The 15,542-nt window shown below is 30.2% G+C and overlaps 2 protein-coding genes across 10 annotated transcripts in view; both read right to left on the bottom strand.

The window, feature by feature from the left end:
- The window catches only part of LOC107069381 (uncharacterized), a 54,359-nt gene extending 50,331 nt beyond the window's left edge, over positions 1-4,028 (bottom strand). Inside the window, exons 1-2 of the mRNA XM_089169707.1 lie at positions 3,955-4,028; positions 3,139-3,480 (exon numbers count right to left, since the gene is read on the bottom strand). Coding sequence (XP_089025833.1) covers positions 3,139-3,390 — 252 coding nt within the window. The 5' untranslated portion in view covers positions 3,391-3,480; positions 3,955-4,028. The remainder of the gene's footprint in view (positions 1-3,138; positions 3,481-3,954) is intronic.
- An 8,569-nt stretch (positions 4,029-12,597) lies between these two features.
- Positions 12,598-15,542, bottom strand: part of LOC107069356 (rho guanine nucleotide exchange factor 17) — a 31,321-nt gene continuing 28,376 nt past the window's right edge. For all 9 annotated transcript variants that reach the window (XM_089179882.1, XM_089179885.1, XM_089179886.1 and 6 more), the window contains 2 exons: positions 15,246-15,529; positions 12,598-15,154 (listed from right to left, as the gene is read on the bottom strand). In XM_089179882.1, the coding sequence (XP_089036008.1) occupies positions 15,267-15,529 (263 nt within the window). In that variant the 3' untranslated portion in view covers positions 12,598-15,154; positions 15,246-15,266. The remainder of the gene's footprint in view (positions 15,155-15,245; positions 15,530-15,542) is intronic.

The raw sequence follows: 15,542 nt of genomic DNA, 5'->3' as shown, positions 1-15,542 counted from the left end.
TATTGAGTATGATCTAAATGACATTCTTAATACTTCAACGATAATAATATTCGTAATAAATAGAATTGTCCTATTTGAAAAGTTATATAGAAGTAATGTTTAATAAAATAAATGTTAATTGACTTTTTGAAAAGACAATGATTCAGTTCACTGTTTAATTTTGAAAAAAAAAGAACGGTACGTTGAACTTACATTCCTCTGCTTTTACTAATATAATACATTTTTACTAATTCATACATTTCTTTTTGTTAATTAACAATATTTCAAAATACGTTCAAAATACTCTTCTACATTTTACTTATATTTAGAATTTGTTTCAGTCCGGTGCAAAAAGGGTTAAAACTGAAATACTGAAGAAGAAAAGTAAAAGACAACATTTATTTAGTTCGCATATTAAAATCACATAATACTTATCTATATCGTAAAAGATGGGACATTTTACTTATACGTAGAGATTATTCTTTATTTGAAGTTTGCTTCGAAAGTAAATCTTGTATTAAAAAAAAAAAAAAAAAAAAAAAAAAAAAAAAAAGAAATCGATTCGTTCACGTTGATACCAAGTTGACACGCATCGACAGATAGATGGATTTATTCTTTGTTTGAACTATGGGACCTTTAAAATCACGAGAGTACGTGTAGGTACTATAAAAGATCGAAAGAAATATATATACACACACAAAAAATCCGAATGTCCAACCAACAAAAGTTAAATTCGCGAATACGTCTATACTCGAATAAGTTGAAAATCAATGGTGGTAGTTTGAACAAATATTTTTACGAGATATAGATATATATATATGTGTGTTAACTTAAACAAAGTAAACATGAAATAAACAAAAATGATCGAAGAAAAATAATTATTGAAAAATCTTATCGATATACTTGAACTGTATGAAACACTTAACGACACAGACAGACAGACAGACAGACATATATGATGCACGACGAGCTATGCGAATTGGTTGATAATTCAGAAACCACGGTTGTTGGCTGTCAACGACATTGACATGCATGTCACGTCATACTGGAATTATATCCCGTTACACCATAATGGTGACACGCGGACCGAACTTGAGGTTACAACTCTAGGAGCTACAGGAAATGAAGATGCCAGAACCCATTTCCGTTTAACTACGACAGAGAGAGAGAGAGAGAGAGAGTACTTTGAGAACGTCAAAGATAAATATATATATATACTTAAGTACTTACTTTAAGTACATTAATACGATCTTTGCTTGTTCTTTTTAACAATACGATATATAATAATAATAATAATAATAATGAGAATTGAGAAAAATCGTCATTATTTTTATCTCATTATTATTTAATATAAATATACGCATAAATGAAAAAAAAAACAACTTTCCAAACTGATAACAAAATCGTTATTATTTCAATGTTTTATTTGCATATCGTTCGAAACAGGGTAGAGAGAAAGGAGGAATACATTAAAACGAACGAGAATGGAGAATGTTTTGGTGTTGTTGGTTGTGTAGAATAAGCTTTTCGCATGAACTATAGAGCAACGAAATGGAGCGTCAAATCGGCCTGCTTGGCTTTCAAAACAGTTCAACCTAGACTACCCCTACCCCCAATCCTCTGGCCCCCTGGCCCCTGGCCACCGCCAGCGTAGCTTCGGTCAAAGTGAATTCGACACAACAGGATACTCTCATAAGGATAACTTTATCGAAGCAATAAGAATTTTTGTATGTATTTTAAAACGTTCTCACATATATCTCGATGGGGGATTATTAACGTTAGAGTAGATTTTGATATTGATCCCCCCGTAACACACACACCCCCTGTGTGATGTTCAGTGATGTTCTGTGATTCTTGCATTTGTTTCTTTTCGTTCTTTTTTTTTTGTATTCTTCTTTTTATAATGTCGATACAAAGTAACGATAGGAAATAAAATCTAAGTTCATGATATTTTATTATACTACGTTGGCAACTGTTGTAATGGCCGGCATACGACGAATAGAAGGTGGAATAGGGCGGCATGGAAAATTCAAATCGTAAATGGAAGTGTGCAAACAATTGTTATCGAGTAACCGTTTTCATCGTACGCGAGCGACGAGTACAGTAGTTGAAGAATAAAAGCCGATCGATCTTGATGTAAACGTCGTTGCAATTGACGATTTTACTGTGCCATTGTACGTACGATCGTGTTTCTCTATAAAACGTGTCGTCGTCGTCGTCGTCGTCGTCTATCGAAGAAACCGACAAAAAAAAGTACTTAAATCGATAATTATGTAAACATCTTATCTTATATTATATTCATTTAAATTGTTCACATTTATAGACAATTATTTTCATAATATGTTGTAACTCGTAGTATCGCATTATTAATAATTATTTCTTTCATCGGACTGATTGTGAGCCACAGCAACGCTTGATGGGGCACACCCCTAGTTTATTATATATATATATATAGGATAATCGTTAAATGTGTGTGTGAATCTCAACATTGAGTTCTTTCTACAAATCTCTCGAGTTGTATCACGTGGAATAATTACGCTTACTATAATGGCACTTAAATTACTATCGTCATTAGTTAAGATACGTTCGAGGTACTTTCCTCATTCGTTAAAGTTTTCATTTCTATCGCAACACTTTATAATTTCTATTTAATACTATTTACTTTTGTTACGTTTCATTAATTTTGAACAAAATAAAAATAAAATTAAAATAAAAATAAAAAAACTAAAGTACATTTAAATAATACTAAACAATGGAAAACAATTATTAATTGTTCAATTGTATCATTTTACAATGATACGATTACGACCGCAATTGATAAAAATGTACTTTAAATGGTGATGGATTTTTAAATAAAATACAAATATAAATAAAATACAAAACAAAAGAAAAAGATAATAATAAAATGACCTGAATTATATTGACACCAATTAAATAATAATAAAATATAAATAAAAATGAAATAAAATGTTACATTGAATCTCATTCATAGCTGTCGCATTCACTTGGAACTTAATCTATGACACAACAGAGACACCACTTATCTTTATCAACTTTTATATAATTGGAAGAAACTTTTTTATTAAAGGATTACGTTACACGTTTAATGATACTATATTGTATACTTTATTATTATTATTATTATTATTAATTACTTACCGTTCGCCTAAGTACAGTCCTAACCGTCTCAACTTCCTGTCTTGTTGGCCAACGTGTGTAAACGACGAAACTGAGTAGAATAATGAAAACACCGATCCAGATCGTCCACGAAACAACATTTTTCGTTTTTGCTAATAGCTTTTGTGCAGTCCTAGTAGATATAACCTCTTGTGCTGGTATTTCGAGCTTTTGTGCTTTCCTTAAGATATCTTGCAATCGACGCTTTGCTTGTTCCACATCACGTACCCCCATTTCCCTTTTTATTTTATCGCCTCTCGATTAACTACCCTTTTTTTTTATTTTATTTTTTATTTTTGGTACCCTTTAATCGTCCTCTTTTTACTACGAGTACAAAATATTTGTTCAATGATAGAAACTTAAAGAAATTCTAAAGTCATCGCAATTCATATTATTTTGTATTCTGAAAAAATTCATTTTTTTTGGTTTGTTTGTTTTTTTTTTTTTTTTTTTAAACCATTCTCTCAATATTTCTCTCTCTCTCTTTCTCTTTCTCTTTCTCTTTCTCTTTCTCTTTCTTTGTCTAGTTGTCAGGATTTTATTAAATTTTCTATTTCAACTCGCCTGAAAGCATCTCTCTCTCTCTCTCTCTCTCTCTCTCTCTCTGTCTCTATTTCAGTCTATCCTCTCGTTTTATTCCTTTCAAAAATCTCAAATGAAAGTAATACATAAATGGAAATTTTTTTCTGCTTTTCGTTATTGGGTTAAAAAAAAAATGAAAAAAAAATAAAAATAAAATTTTAAAGAAAAAAAAAGAAAGAAAATATACAACGGAAATGATTTTTTATTTTGGTTTACCCAAAAGATTTATCCGAAAAATAGAAGAATAATAATTGATCGTTGATCTGATGAATCATATAACATGGAAAATCCATTTCTCGATCCTTCGTCTATAATCGATTTTGGAATAATACTCAGAACGCACTACAGTAATTACCTAACAATTCTGATATCGATCTCTCTCTCTCTCTCTCTCTCTCTCTCTCTCTCTCTCTGTGAAGATAATGCATACGGAAACCGATTCTAATTTCCAACCTAACGAAGATTCGACCCACTTTACTCGTAACCAGGATTAAAGGTTCATTCTCGCACGATGGACGTGTCAACGAATTCGCGACAGCTGGTTATTGGGTTGTTCAAAATCATTTTCCAATTCGTACTCCAACTTCGAATTATTATTTATTTTTTTTTTTTTCGAGAAAAACCCTTCGCGAAAGTGTTTTTGTGAAAAATTCCACATTCTCTTTATCATTCTATCGTTCAATATTTTATACAAAATAACATGTGTGTGTATGCGTGTGTATTAATTGTGACGATAATTATATTAGTGGTTTAAGTTAAAAAAAAAAAAAAGAAAAATCTTCAACATCTTCTTCCTTGTTTTATATATAATTTTATTTTATATAATGAAAATAATAAATTGTATAAAAATGATTTAGATTTATTGTCATTTTCATTTTTGATCCATTTGTCAAACATCGTCATAATTATCAGCATTGTGTGCGTATATGTTACATATGTAGATGAAATTTCTTTTTTTTTTGTAATTTTTATTCTTCTTATTATTAATTTTTTTTTTTGTTTTTTTTTTTTGGTATTTATTTCTACTTATTCTTTCAAGCTTTCGTTATAGATGGCGTGAAGAAAAAAAAAAAAAGAAATCTTCGTCGAATCTTGAGAACAAGTTTTTTCCTTCTGAAAGTTTTAGGTAAAGAAGAAGAAAAGAAGAAGAAGAAAAAAAACATAATAGTAGCAGAGAAAGCACGGTTTATAATACTCTAAAAAGAACTTAACTCTCATGCAAGAAGAAAATATCTCGACGATCAAAGAACGAGCTAACTGTGAAAGCGTAGGAAAGGAGCTTCGTTGGATATGTTCGAATATATATTTTCCATTAAAACTAAGTTTCTTAAGCTCGACGAGTTTTCTTGAAATATAGTATACATATATATATGTATAGAGAGAGAGAGAGAGGGAGAGAGAGAGAGGAAAGTAGCGCCTAGAGTAGCAAGAAGTATCGAAGCTGGAAAATTTACCGATTCTCATTAATTTTTACAAATCAACACGCGAATAAATTAAAGCTCGTTAATTAAAGTAAATAAACACGCGAGTATTCGTTACGATATTTGAAATTCTTCGAGAAAAACTTTTACTCCGACGACGAAAATTTCCTTCACGATCTATATTTGAAAAAGAGACGTTTGCTAATTCGTTAGTATTCCCTTTTTCCAAAGACTAATTTTCAAGAGGGATCCTTTTTTATAATTACTGTATAAAAAATGTCCACCAAATCCTATAGAGAATATTATAATAATATTCTTTTAACAGAAATACTCCTTTTCCTTATTAGATATATATAAAACCACACATGTTAAACAATTTGAATATAAATATTGAAACTTCGATTAAATAAATACACGTGTCCCTATACGGCATATCAAATAATTATTGGTTTTATTACAGTTAATAAATTCAAATGTTAACAATCGTTATTGACAATGATCCAAAAAACGATACGATTTAGTTTCAAATGAAATTTCACTTGAAAGTTAACGTCGATAAACAATATATATATATATATATATATTAATAACACATCGTGTCTCATTATCGGCCAAATATAGATCTAATTAATTAACAATGTTCCTTTCACAATGTTCACGAGAAATTAATTTTCAAATCTGTTATTAACAAACGCGCGGCGAGTTCAATTAATCAATCACTTTGAAAATTACAAAATAATGATATACATATATACATCTACATATATATATATATCATTATTTTCTTATCGAGAGAGAGAAGAGAGAAGAGAGAGAGAGAGAGAGAGAGAGAGAGAGAGAGAGAGAGGTTTTTCGAATAAACGAAAAACGAAATAGAAAAAGACAAAAAAAAAGTATATCTTTCAATATTTTTTCTTCTTACTACTAAATAAAATATTCTCTTGTATTCATTTATTAGAAATATTTGAAACACTTTTATTCATAGATAAATAAAATAAAATGTTGTGATATTTTTATTTTATTTTTATTTTTTTTTCAAAAAAATTGTATTTTGTAAAAATTTGATGATTAATCAATTTTGTTAGTAAAAAAAAAAAAATAAATAAAGTGTATATTAATTAGTTGAAACTATTATTCCCGCGTATTCGCCATGACGACAGGTAGTCGTCGTGCTTTTGTGTTATGACGCGTCATCGAAGAAAACATGAGAGAGAGAGAGAGAGAGAGAGAGAGAGAAAGGAAACTATGGCGTGCGCAGCCTTTCGATGCAAATTCACTAAAAACAGTGACGACTATTAGTTCCCGATCACGAGTCGACCCTGGACGGGCAAGAACTGTCCGACCTCGACAAGGGTAGCTACCCTTATAGATATAAGACAGATAGCTTGCGCATGTGCATTCAAATATTTGCGCATGCACGATTTAAACGGGCCGCACCGCATCTTCAACGTTGCAGATCCAAAGCTGCAGTAACGTTTGTACTGTTATCATTCAAAATGAATGTCTCGCTTTAATTTACAATTTATTATTATTTATTATATATTTCATATTTTATAACGAAAAAAAAATAAGACTAAGTTTCGAGAGAATGAGACAAATGTAGATGCTATCAGGTGTAGGATAATTGTAGGATTTATTTGTTATAATATTATTATTATTATTATTATTATTATATTGTTACAATATTCAAAAATTATTTTACGTTTTATTAACATATTACACAATAAGCAAGTTCTCAATTTGAAGAAATGAAACGAGTTGTTTCTGGTAATTAAATACCTTTCTGCGTGTACAAAATGTACAAACTCTTTGAAACTTTTCTAATATTTTCTTTCTGCAGATTTTCACGACACCGTTTGGCAATTATTTTCGATCGAGAGATCGAGAATATCGTGAAACGCGTATAACTATATTCTGTCTCATTCTCTCGCAGGCTCAATCATATATGTTTGTCTCTTTTTCTCTTTTTATTTAGTATATTAGCCGTTTCATAGCCGCCTACCGCTCCGTTACATTTTTTCAAATTACACCTATTCTATAGAAGTTTTCACTTAAAAAAAAAAAAAAAAAAAGAAGAAATGTTTAAAACTTTCTCAACATATCCATCGACGAATAATTTTATCAAATTTGATTTAATGTAAATCTCGAAAAAAAAAACAAAAATGAAACAAAAATTAGCGTAGAAATTAACCAAAGAGTTTTCTCTTTTCTTTTCTATTCATTTCTTTATCTTTTTCTTTTTTTGTTTTTATGTTTCATTTATTAAAAAAAAAAAAAAAAAAAAAAAGAAATAATTCGAAAGACAAGATTTGTCCATTTCATTATTTCGTTTACTTGGAAATAAATAATACGAGATGTATACGAAGCAATTATTCTTCTCTGATCATGCGATGGACAACAATAAGAGTTATAAATGCGTAAGGCCAAGAAAACGAAGGAACGAAATAAGGAAGAAAGGAAGAAAAGGGATGAGAACGAAGGTAGGATAAGGGAGGAAGGAAAAATAATATTTCTCATGCACAGATCGCGTTATATGAAATTGATGGTAAGGATTTCCGCGTGCTCAATCACCCGCAAAGATAACGAGATCGTTAATTAGCGTACGAGTTATGTTTTCACAAAGGGGAGAGAAAGAAAGAGAAAGAGAAAAGAAAGAGAGAGAGAGAGAGAGAGAAAGAGAGAGGGAGAGAGAGTGTTTCAGAACAATGGCGAGAGAGTAGAGAAGAAAACAAACGTAAAAAGAGATGAATATTTCTATATTGTGCATGTTTTAAAATGAAATACTATAGTTTTCTATAGAAAATAGAAAAACATAAACAATTTGGAACGAACTAATACACCGTAAGAAAAATTCAGATAAACAAAGAGAAGAAAATCAGATAGAGTGACGAAAATTTGAACAAAAAAACAACTTTGAACTCTTGCGAATAGGAATATGCACTAAAGTTCCTTACTTACGACAATTCTCGTAAAGTTAAATGAGGAAGAAGATAACAGGATCTTTTAATTAGTGCGTGAAATATGATGGGAAGTAAATAAAAAAAAAAAAAAAAGAAGAAAAAATATTTGGAGTCCTTACATAGGACATTGAAACGAGCGAGTAAATGTTTCAAACCTTTTTAACTGTTCATTCTTCTTACTGTGTCAATTTTTATTACCAACTGGTATAAAAGTTCATTAAAAAAAAATAATTAGTAGTCAATTAACGAGTAACATCATCCAAGATGTACGGAAATAGAAATCTTTTGATTTATTTATTCTATTTTGGAAATTTATCCAAGTCTTCAATAATTAATGATGACAAATTTAGAAAAGTCTATCGAAGAAAAAGAAAATGAAATGTATGAAAAATTAAAATGGAAAATTCAATAGAAGACATAATAATGATAATAAAAGAAAGATCATAAATTAATAAGAATTAATGATGAATGTTTCAATTAAAAGAAATGAAATAGAAATGAAAGAAAGAAAAAAAAATAAAAGACGTGACAATACAATGTTCTTTAAAATAAAAAAGGGAAAAGATAAGCAAAGTGAGTCGATCAGTATGCTAAATTCTAATCTAACAAAAGGTTAATCTACTGTGAAATCACGGCAGACAATGAAACCACATGTATCACGGATTTTGAGAGAGAGAGAGAGAGAGAGGAGTAAGAGACACGCTCGATGATATAAAAAAAAAAAAGAAAAAAAATACAGAAAAAGAGAGAGAGAGAGAGAGAGAGAGAAAAAGGGGGGAAAAATAAAAGTAAGTAGATTGTATAAACGAGTAATACGAAGAATGAATGAATGAAAGAAAGAAAGAAAGAAAGAAAGAAAGAAAGTCTGTGTGAAATAAGTGGCGGAAAGTGCGCGAAAAAGTGGCACACTGGAGTTACCTTGAATGTAAACGAGCTTCATCGAGTTTAACGTTTCAGAAAAAAGGAGGATACATAAAGAAGAGTAATGTAAAGTAGAAAACGATGCTGGTGAAAAATCGGAGCAAAAGGAGCAAAAAAAAAAAAAAAAGAAGAAAAAGAAAAAGAAAGAATTACGATGATATAAACCTTCGAGAGCGATCTTATGGATTAAATATTATTTTAGTTTTTTTTTTACAATAAACGAAACTAATAATACTTATATATATGTACCTATAATTATAAAAGTGGTCTAACATAAGTCATGTATCTCTTGTTTCGAAATATTTAACACGTTCGTCGCCCAGCTCGTTTCGATTGAGTTTCTCGCAAGGCCCAAAATTCGACTGTCGGCGCGCCGTAACGTAAAGTAGCCATAAGTAGAAATATCAATAATTTGACCCGAGTATTATTGTTATATATATTTACTGAAAATAATAAAATATAAAACTTCAACAAGAAGAGCGTCACCGTATATAATGACATGGTGACAAACGTGTTAAAAATATCTATTTGAACACAATATTGAAATAACAAAATATTATCTAACGAATCATTTTTAACAATATCGTTTTCAAATTCCATTGAATTTATTCAATTTATATGCGTAACAACTGATAAACTCATTTTTTGATTAATTTTGACTTACTTAGACCACTTTCATAATTATGGACACATGAAAAATAAGAAAAGAAATTTCAAAGTGAAGACAATCATGTTGTTTCTCGATCATGGCCAATATCAGTACTCGAATAAGTCAGATAGTTTGTCAGTAAAGTGCCAAAAAGATCTACGACCAGTTGAAACGAGTCTTTATGCGTTCTAGACGGTCGTTTATTACCTAGAAAGGTCGATGGATTGAACAGAGTTAGGATAGTTCATTGCACACAGTCTGGAGATGCCTATCGTTTTAAAACATAGTATTGCGCATACTTTCTTCTCTACGTTTACCCTATTATATACTTTATCTTTTTAATCTTCTACCTTCTTTATCAAAAGATACAAATCTTCAAATATATTGGGTTGCTCGGAAAGTAATTTCGTTGTTTTTTTTCTGACACAATAAAGACATTAATTGATACAAACTGACAAATGACAAGACGTGAGATTAATGAAAAATACAATTTTATCAAATTCAACTGTTTATGCTTACTTGAAAGGTCTAGGTTTAACCTCGAAACAAATATTGTCTTCATTTTTATACAAAAAAAAACGAAATTACTTTTCGAATAACCCAATCTATATATAAATGACGTGTCACGTTGTTTGTCCGTAATGGATTGCTAAACTACTGAGCCGATTTGAATAAAATTTTACACACTGTATGCAGTTTCATCTAACTTGAAAGATAGGATAGTTTATATCTCAATTTATAATTGCAATTGACTTAAAGACGTGTGTATCGGACTGATTATGAACCACAGCAACGCGTGGCGGTGCACCCCTAGTAATTAAACATAAAAAGTCACCATTTTTGATATATTGAATTGAGTAAAAAAGATCAAAAGTAAATTGTGATGAATACGAGAGTCATAAAATTTGTCTCGTATTATAAAGAGAAAGCTTATTGTTTTAAAAAAAAAAAAAGAGCTACGACTTATGTTAAGGTGAAAAAATATTAAAAATCATAAAGAACTTATGTCGTTATCCTTTTCGCGTGAGAATAGATCGTTGTCGTTTGTGTGTCACGTATGGCTCGTGTATTATTGTTATGCTCATACACCATCACACACACATACTTATATGTATGCAAGCATACACATTGCGAATTGAGAAGATTTGGCTAGCACGATAAGAACTTTCACAAAGTTTTAAGAAGAGAAACATAGAAAAGCGAGAAGAGAAGACATAAATTTTTTTTTATTATCAAACTATAACTTTGCTTGATATGATTTATATGTATGCAATATTCTAGTGTGTGTATAAATATATTTATGTGTTAATAAATTTTTAAATGATCTAATAAAAAGAAAATGATATATCATCACACGAAGAAATTTTTGTTCAATGTAATTTCATATCTCGAAATGAGATTTGTAAAATGTAATTCATATTTTATAAAGCTGCTTTTTGTAATAGCCTACTCAAATATATGAAACTTAAAGTAGAAAAAACGTCGATGTGAATGTGATGTGGCAAAAACCTTTTCTTTTTTCATTTATCTTTTAATTAATAAAACATTGAATAAACAAAACAACAAAAATAACTAACTCAAGATTAAATTCATTGTTTCGTGTTCAACGATAGAATTTTTCTAATTTTCGTTTTTTTTTTTTTTGTTCATTTTTAATCACTGATACCTTCGTTCCTTTGACTATTATTAATTTTTAATTTTTCATTTTTTATTTAATTTGAAACTTGAGTTTTTAGGACATCTGTGTACTAACGTGTATCCTTTCGTTTTGGCAAAGAGCCCAAAATCAAGAGTAGTAACCTTAGTCATCGCTTTTCAGTTCTTGGTTGTACCCTTCGCTTCATCATGGTGTTTGAAAGTGGAAAAGAAAAATAGGACAAGTATTTGATAATATTTGAAGAAAGGTAAAAGAAAAGCAAAGATGGTAGTAGCCCTTCGTTTAATTTGGCGCCAGTTTGTTTACCCGTACAGTGCAGTGACTTGCATTTTGTCAAAAAAAAAAAAAAAAAAAAATACACCTCCATTCCTAACTCGCTAGTTTTTGCCAATACTTTATTATCTTTGTTTTAACAACAAACTAAAAAGATATATGTGTTCTCTTGTTTTTTCTTTCTTTAAATTCATTAACTTTTTAGATAAAGATTTGTCTGAAAAAAAATAAAAAACGTATTATTTTGGTCGGTAAAATGTTTTCTTCAGTAGGTACGTAACACATTGATGGTACAATACTATCAAAGAATACTGTATCATTGATTAATTTCAATTTTTAAATATTTACTCTTTTCATATTAAATACTAAATATTATTCTAAAAAGATGCTATAACTAATTACAAGATTAAAATTAAATTTGTATCATTATTTAGAAAAAATATTACGCCTGTTGGTATGCAACCCTCCAGACACACTTTGAAAATGTTGCTTGCGAGAGCCATCTGTTGGGATGGCAATTTTTTTCAATTCAAACTGATCATACACGTACATATTACGGGTTACCTATCTTTCGGGCAAAATAAAAAATTCCGTCCCAACAGGTGGCGTTCGCAAGCAACATTTTCAAACTGTGTCTGCAGGGTTGCATATCTACAGGCGTAATATTTTTCTAATTATTAAATAATTAATTAGAAACAAAATACAAAGTAATATTATAATAATAAAATATTCTACTCCTGATAAATATGCACTCGTTACATTCTCTCGAAATTTGATTTATTAAATGTTTCACTTCTAAATTGTGTGATCCGCACACACATTTTCTTTTTTCAAAGAATAAATTATTGTAATTTCAAGCACAAGCTATTTTTCTAATCCTTCATCTACGTATCATTTGAAGAAGTCTAACATTGATTATGAATTCATTTATACTACTCTCGTAAAAATGTGTATGATTTTTACAATCACGTTTCTAATATATATATATATATATTTTTTTTTTCTTGTTTTATTACATTAGATATTATTACATTACGTGTAGATGAATTTGTAATAAGAATTACCCGTATCTCTCACTTCTCTTAGCGTTTTAACCCTTAAAGTGGACACTTGGTAAAAGTTAGTTAAAGTGCACTGTGGGTGTTTGACACCCCGAACGTGTTTGAACGCATCTTCTGAAGCCGCTATTTTAATATTTAGACCTGCGCAATTTTTTCAAAAATAATTTAATACATCTTTTATAAAATAGAATAGGTTTTATAATTAACTGAATTAACACTAGATGACATTAGACAAATAACCCATTTTTTTCAAATTCAGTACCGTGTATCGAGAGATCAAAAATTTGTTGGGGGTGTCAAACACCCCATGTGCACTTTAAGGATTAAATACTTTTTTGTTTGTCTTCAATGATTAAATCAAATATTATATATATATATATATTGTTCAGAATGTGTGTATGCGTGCAATAAAAATCGATTAACGAAACAAAAAAAGAAAAAAAAATCGGAAATTCGATTAATGTTTTATTCGTTCACACAATAATGGTGGCACAAATATACGATCGAAGAATAATATAATATAACTTTGTATATATATATATATATATATCGTCATAATGTGTAGCTTTCATTCAGTCTTAAAAATAGCAAAACATTACAATTATCATCTGCTTTTTTCTTTTTTCCACTTATGTTTTGTTTATTAATTTTTTTTTGACTTTGTTTTTTTCTTGCTTTCTTCCTTCACACTTAAAACATATACTCGATTTGAAGTATCGATGATAATCGTGTCCTTGCAACAATATTGTTCATTCATTATAATAATAACAACACTTACGTTAGAGGGAATCATTTTTTGATAGATTATGTTTCTTTGATGATTTCAACCTCTCTCTCTCTCTCTCTCTCTCTCTCTGTCCCAATGAGAATCACGCGAGTATCTTTTCGATGTTACGAATCATCATTTCATCATTTTTGATTGGTCAAAGTGTGAAGCAATTATATATATATATATATGCCAAATTTTGTTGTTGATAATAAATTATTGTCAAACGTATAACTATTCCTCGCGTTAAAAATTGATAATGCGTATCTTAAGCATAGGAACCACAAGATAGTCAATCATAACGTAAGGACGACTTCGTTTCATTAATTTGAACTCTTTTTTTGTTTTTCTTCTTCTTCTTTTTTTTTTTTTTTTGATATGGATAATTGTATAATATTCAATGTTTTCCATTCATACTTTAAACACACTCAGAGCACACACAGATAGGCAAACATACACCCGAGCAAGCACACACACACGTCGACGTGATATATTATCTTTAATCGAAAAAAAAAAGAAAAAAAAAAAACAGAAAATGATTTTCACGTAAATTTTTCTTTTACATGAGAAGATACACAGCGGACACATTAATTAATTTACATCATTATTTAAACATTCACAAAAACGAATAACGAGGTACATTTGGGTTTGCCTTTGCGTCATCGAAGAAGGGACAACGATCATCAAATCTTGTCAATACTTTTTTGTAACATTTGTAAGAAATGATAAAACCTTGTTTTGTTGTTCATTTTCTTTTTTTTTTTTTAACAACACCATCGTATTATTATTTTTTTTTTTTAATTTAGGCCATTTAAAACGCGTTATAAGCTCGTTTCTTTTTTTTCTCGAAGCCCTTTCAGGTACCGCACATTTAAATTATCATCGTTAATCCGTTACGACAAAAGATATATTGTGGACACATCTTGAATATTTTTTGTTGTTCTTTCTTTCTCTTACTATATTGATTTTCAAACTGCGAGCGATGATAATGGAAGAATTTTCTTGATCGAATTCATAAAAGACTAGCATAGTCCACAATAACACGTTTAACGATAACTTCTTCTCTCCCTCAGGACAAATAGTGTTATCAACAACACACTTGTTTTTATTTTTTTTTTTTTTTAACGACGATTGATCATTTCTTCGTTAAAAGTCATGAAAAGTTTAGCGCGAAATCTGAACTAAACTTATAGGTCTAATAATTTAATAAACAACAGATTCATTCATTTTTATATATCGTCATACAATTCATACCGAAAATGTACTTTCGGTAAATATCTCCCCCTCTCGCCCGTTTTTCTTTTCTCAATATTATTCTATTTCATTAGAAATTGCAATCACTGTACAACAGACCATTATCCTCGTTCAAACTTATAACAAATTTGTGTGTCTCATTTGATCGAGGAATAAACAAAACAAAATAGAAAACAAAAAACATGCCTCAAGCAAGATTTCGACCACCATCCTGTAACACGAATTCAACTTCGGTTTGCAGATAACGGAACTTTCTTATTCTTGATCTGATCCACTCCGCCAGGAGCAACCAGAGAACTTTGCCACGTTCCCTGAAATATCGTCGAGTCGATCCGTCCGTATTGACCAAGTATGGTACAGCACGATGACCATGTTCGCATGTCGTCGGCTGCACGTTCGACAACAACGATTCCCACGGCGTGTCGTGCCGGCTTTCGTGAACCCCGACCCTCCGCTACAAATTTATTTAACCCAATTCTATCTATTTCTAAATCTTCTTTTCATTTTTTTGTATTGCTCTAATTGAAGAAAAACAAAATCGCTACCTTGGGCCGTGTAGAATTACATCACACCTTCCACAATAGTAGATGATTCGTCGAATCCTCCCGACCAGCCTGTAATTCAGCTGATGCTTGGGGTCCTCTGAAATCCTCGTACCCGTCGCCACCGGATATCACCAATAGCTTACCGCGATTGATGTTATTCTGATGGACTTTCTTCGATTTCAATGAGTATCGATTCACCTTTGGTCGTGGTTCTGGTTTCGATGTTGCACTGGTTTCTACGTATGTTAGAAACCGCACGTGTCCCGTGTGTCCGTGAGGTATTCCTTTGAGAAAAGA

This window comes from Polistes dominula, unplaced genomic scaffold, assembly GCF_049000335.1.
Source record: "Polistes dominula isolate Pdom_NZ unplaced genomic scaffold, Pdom_raw_medaka contig_49, whole genome shotgun sequence".
Taxonomy (NCBI): Eukaryota; Metazoa; Arthropoda; class Insecta; order Hymenoptera; family Vespidae; genus Polistes; species Polistes dominula.
This window is presented reverse-complemented; position numbering and strand designations above follow the sequence as displayed.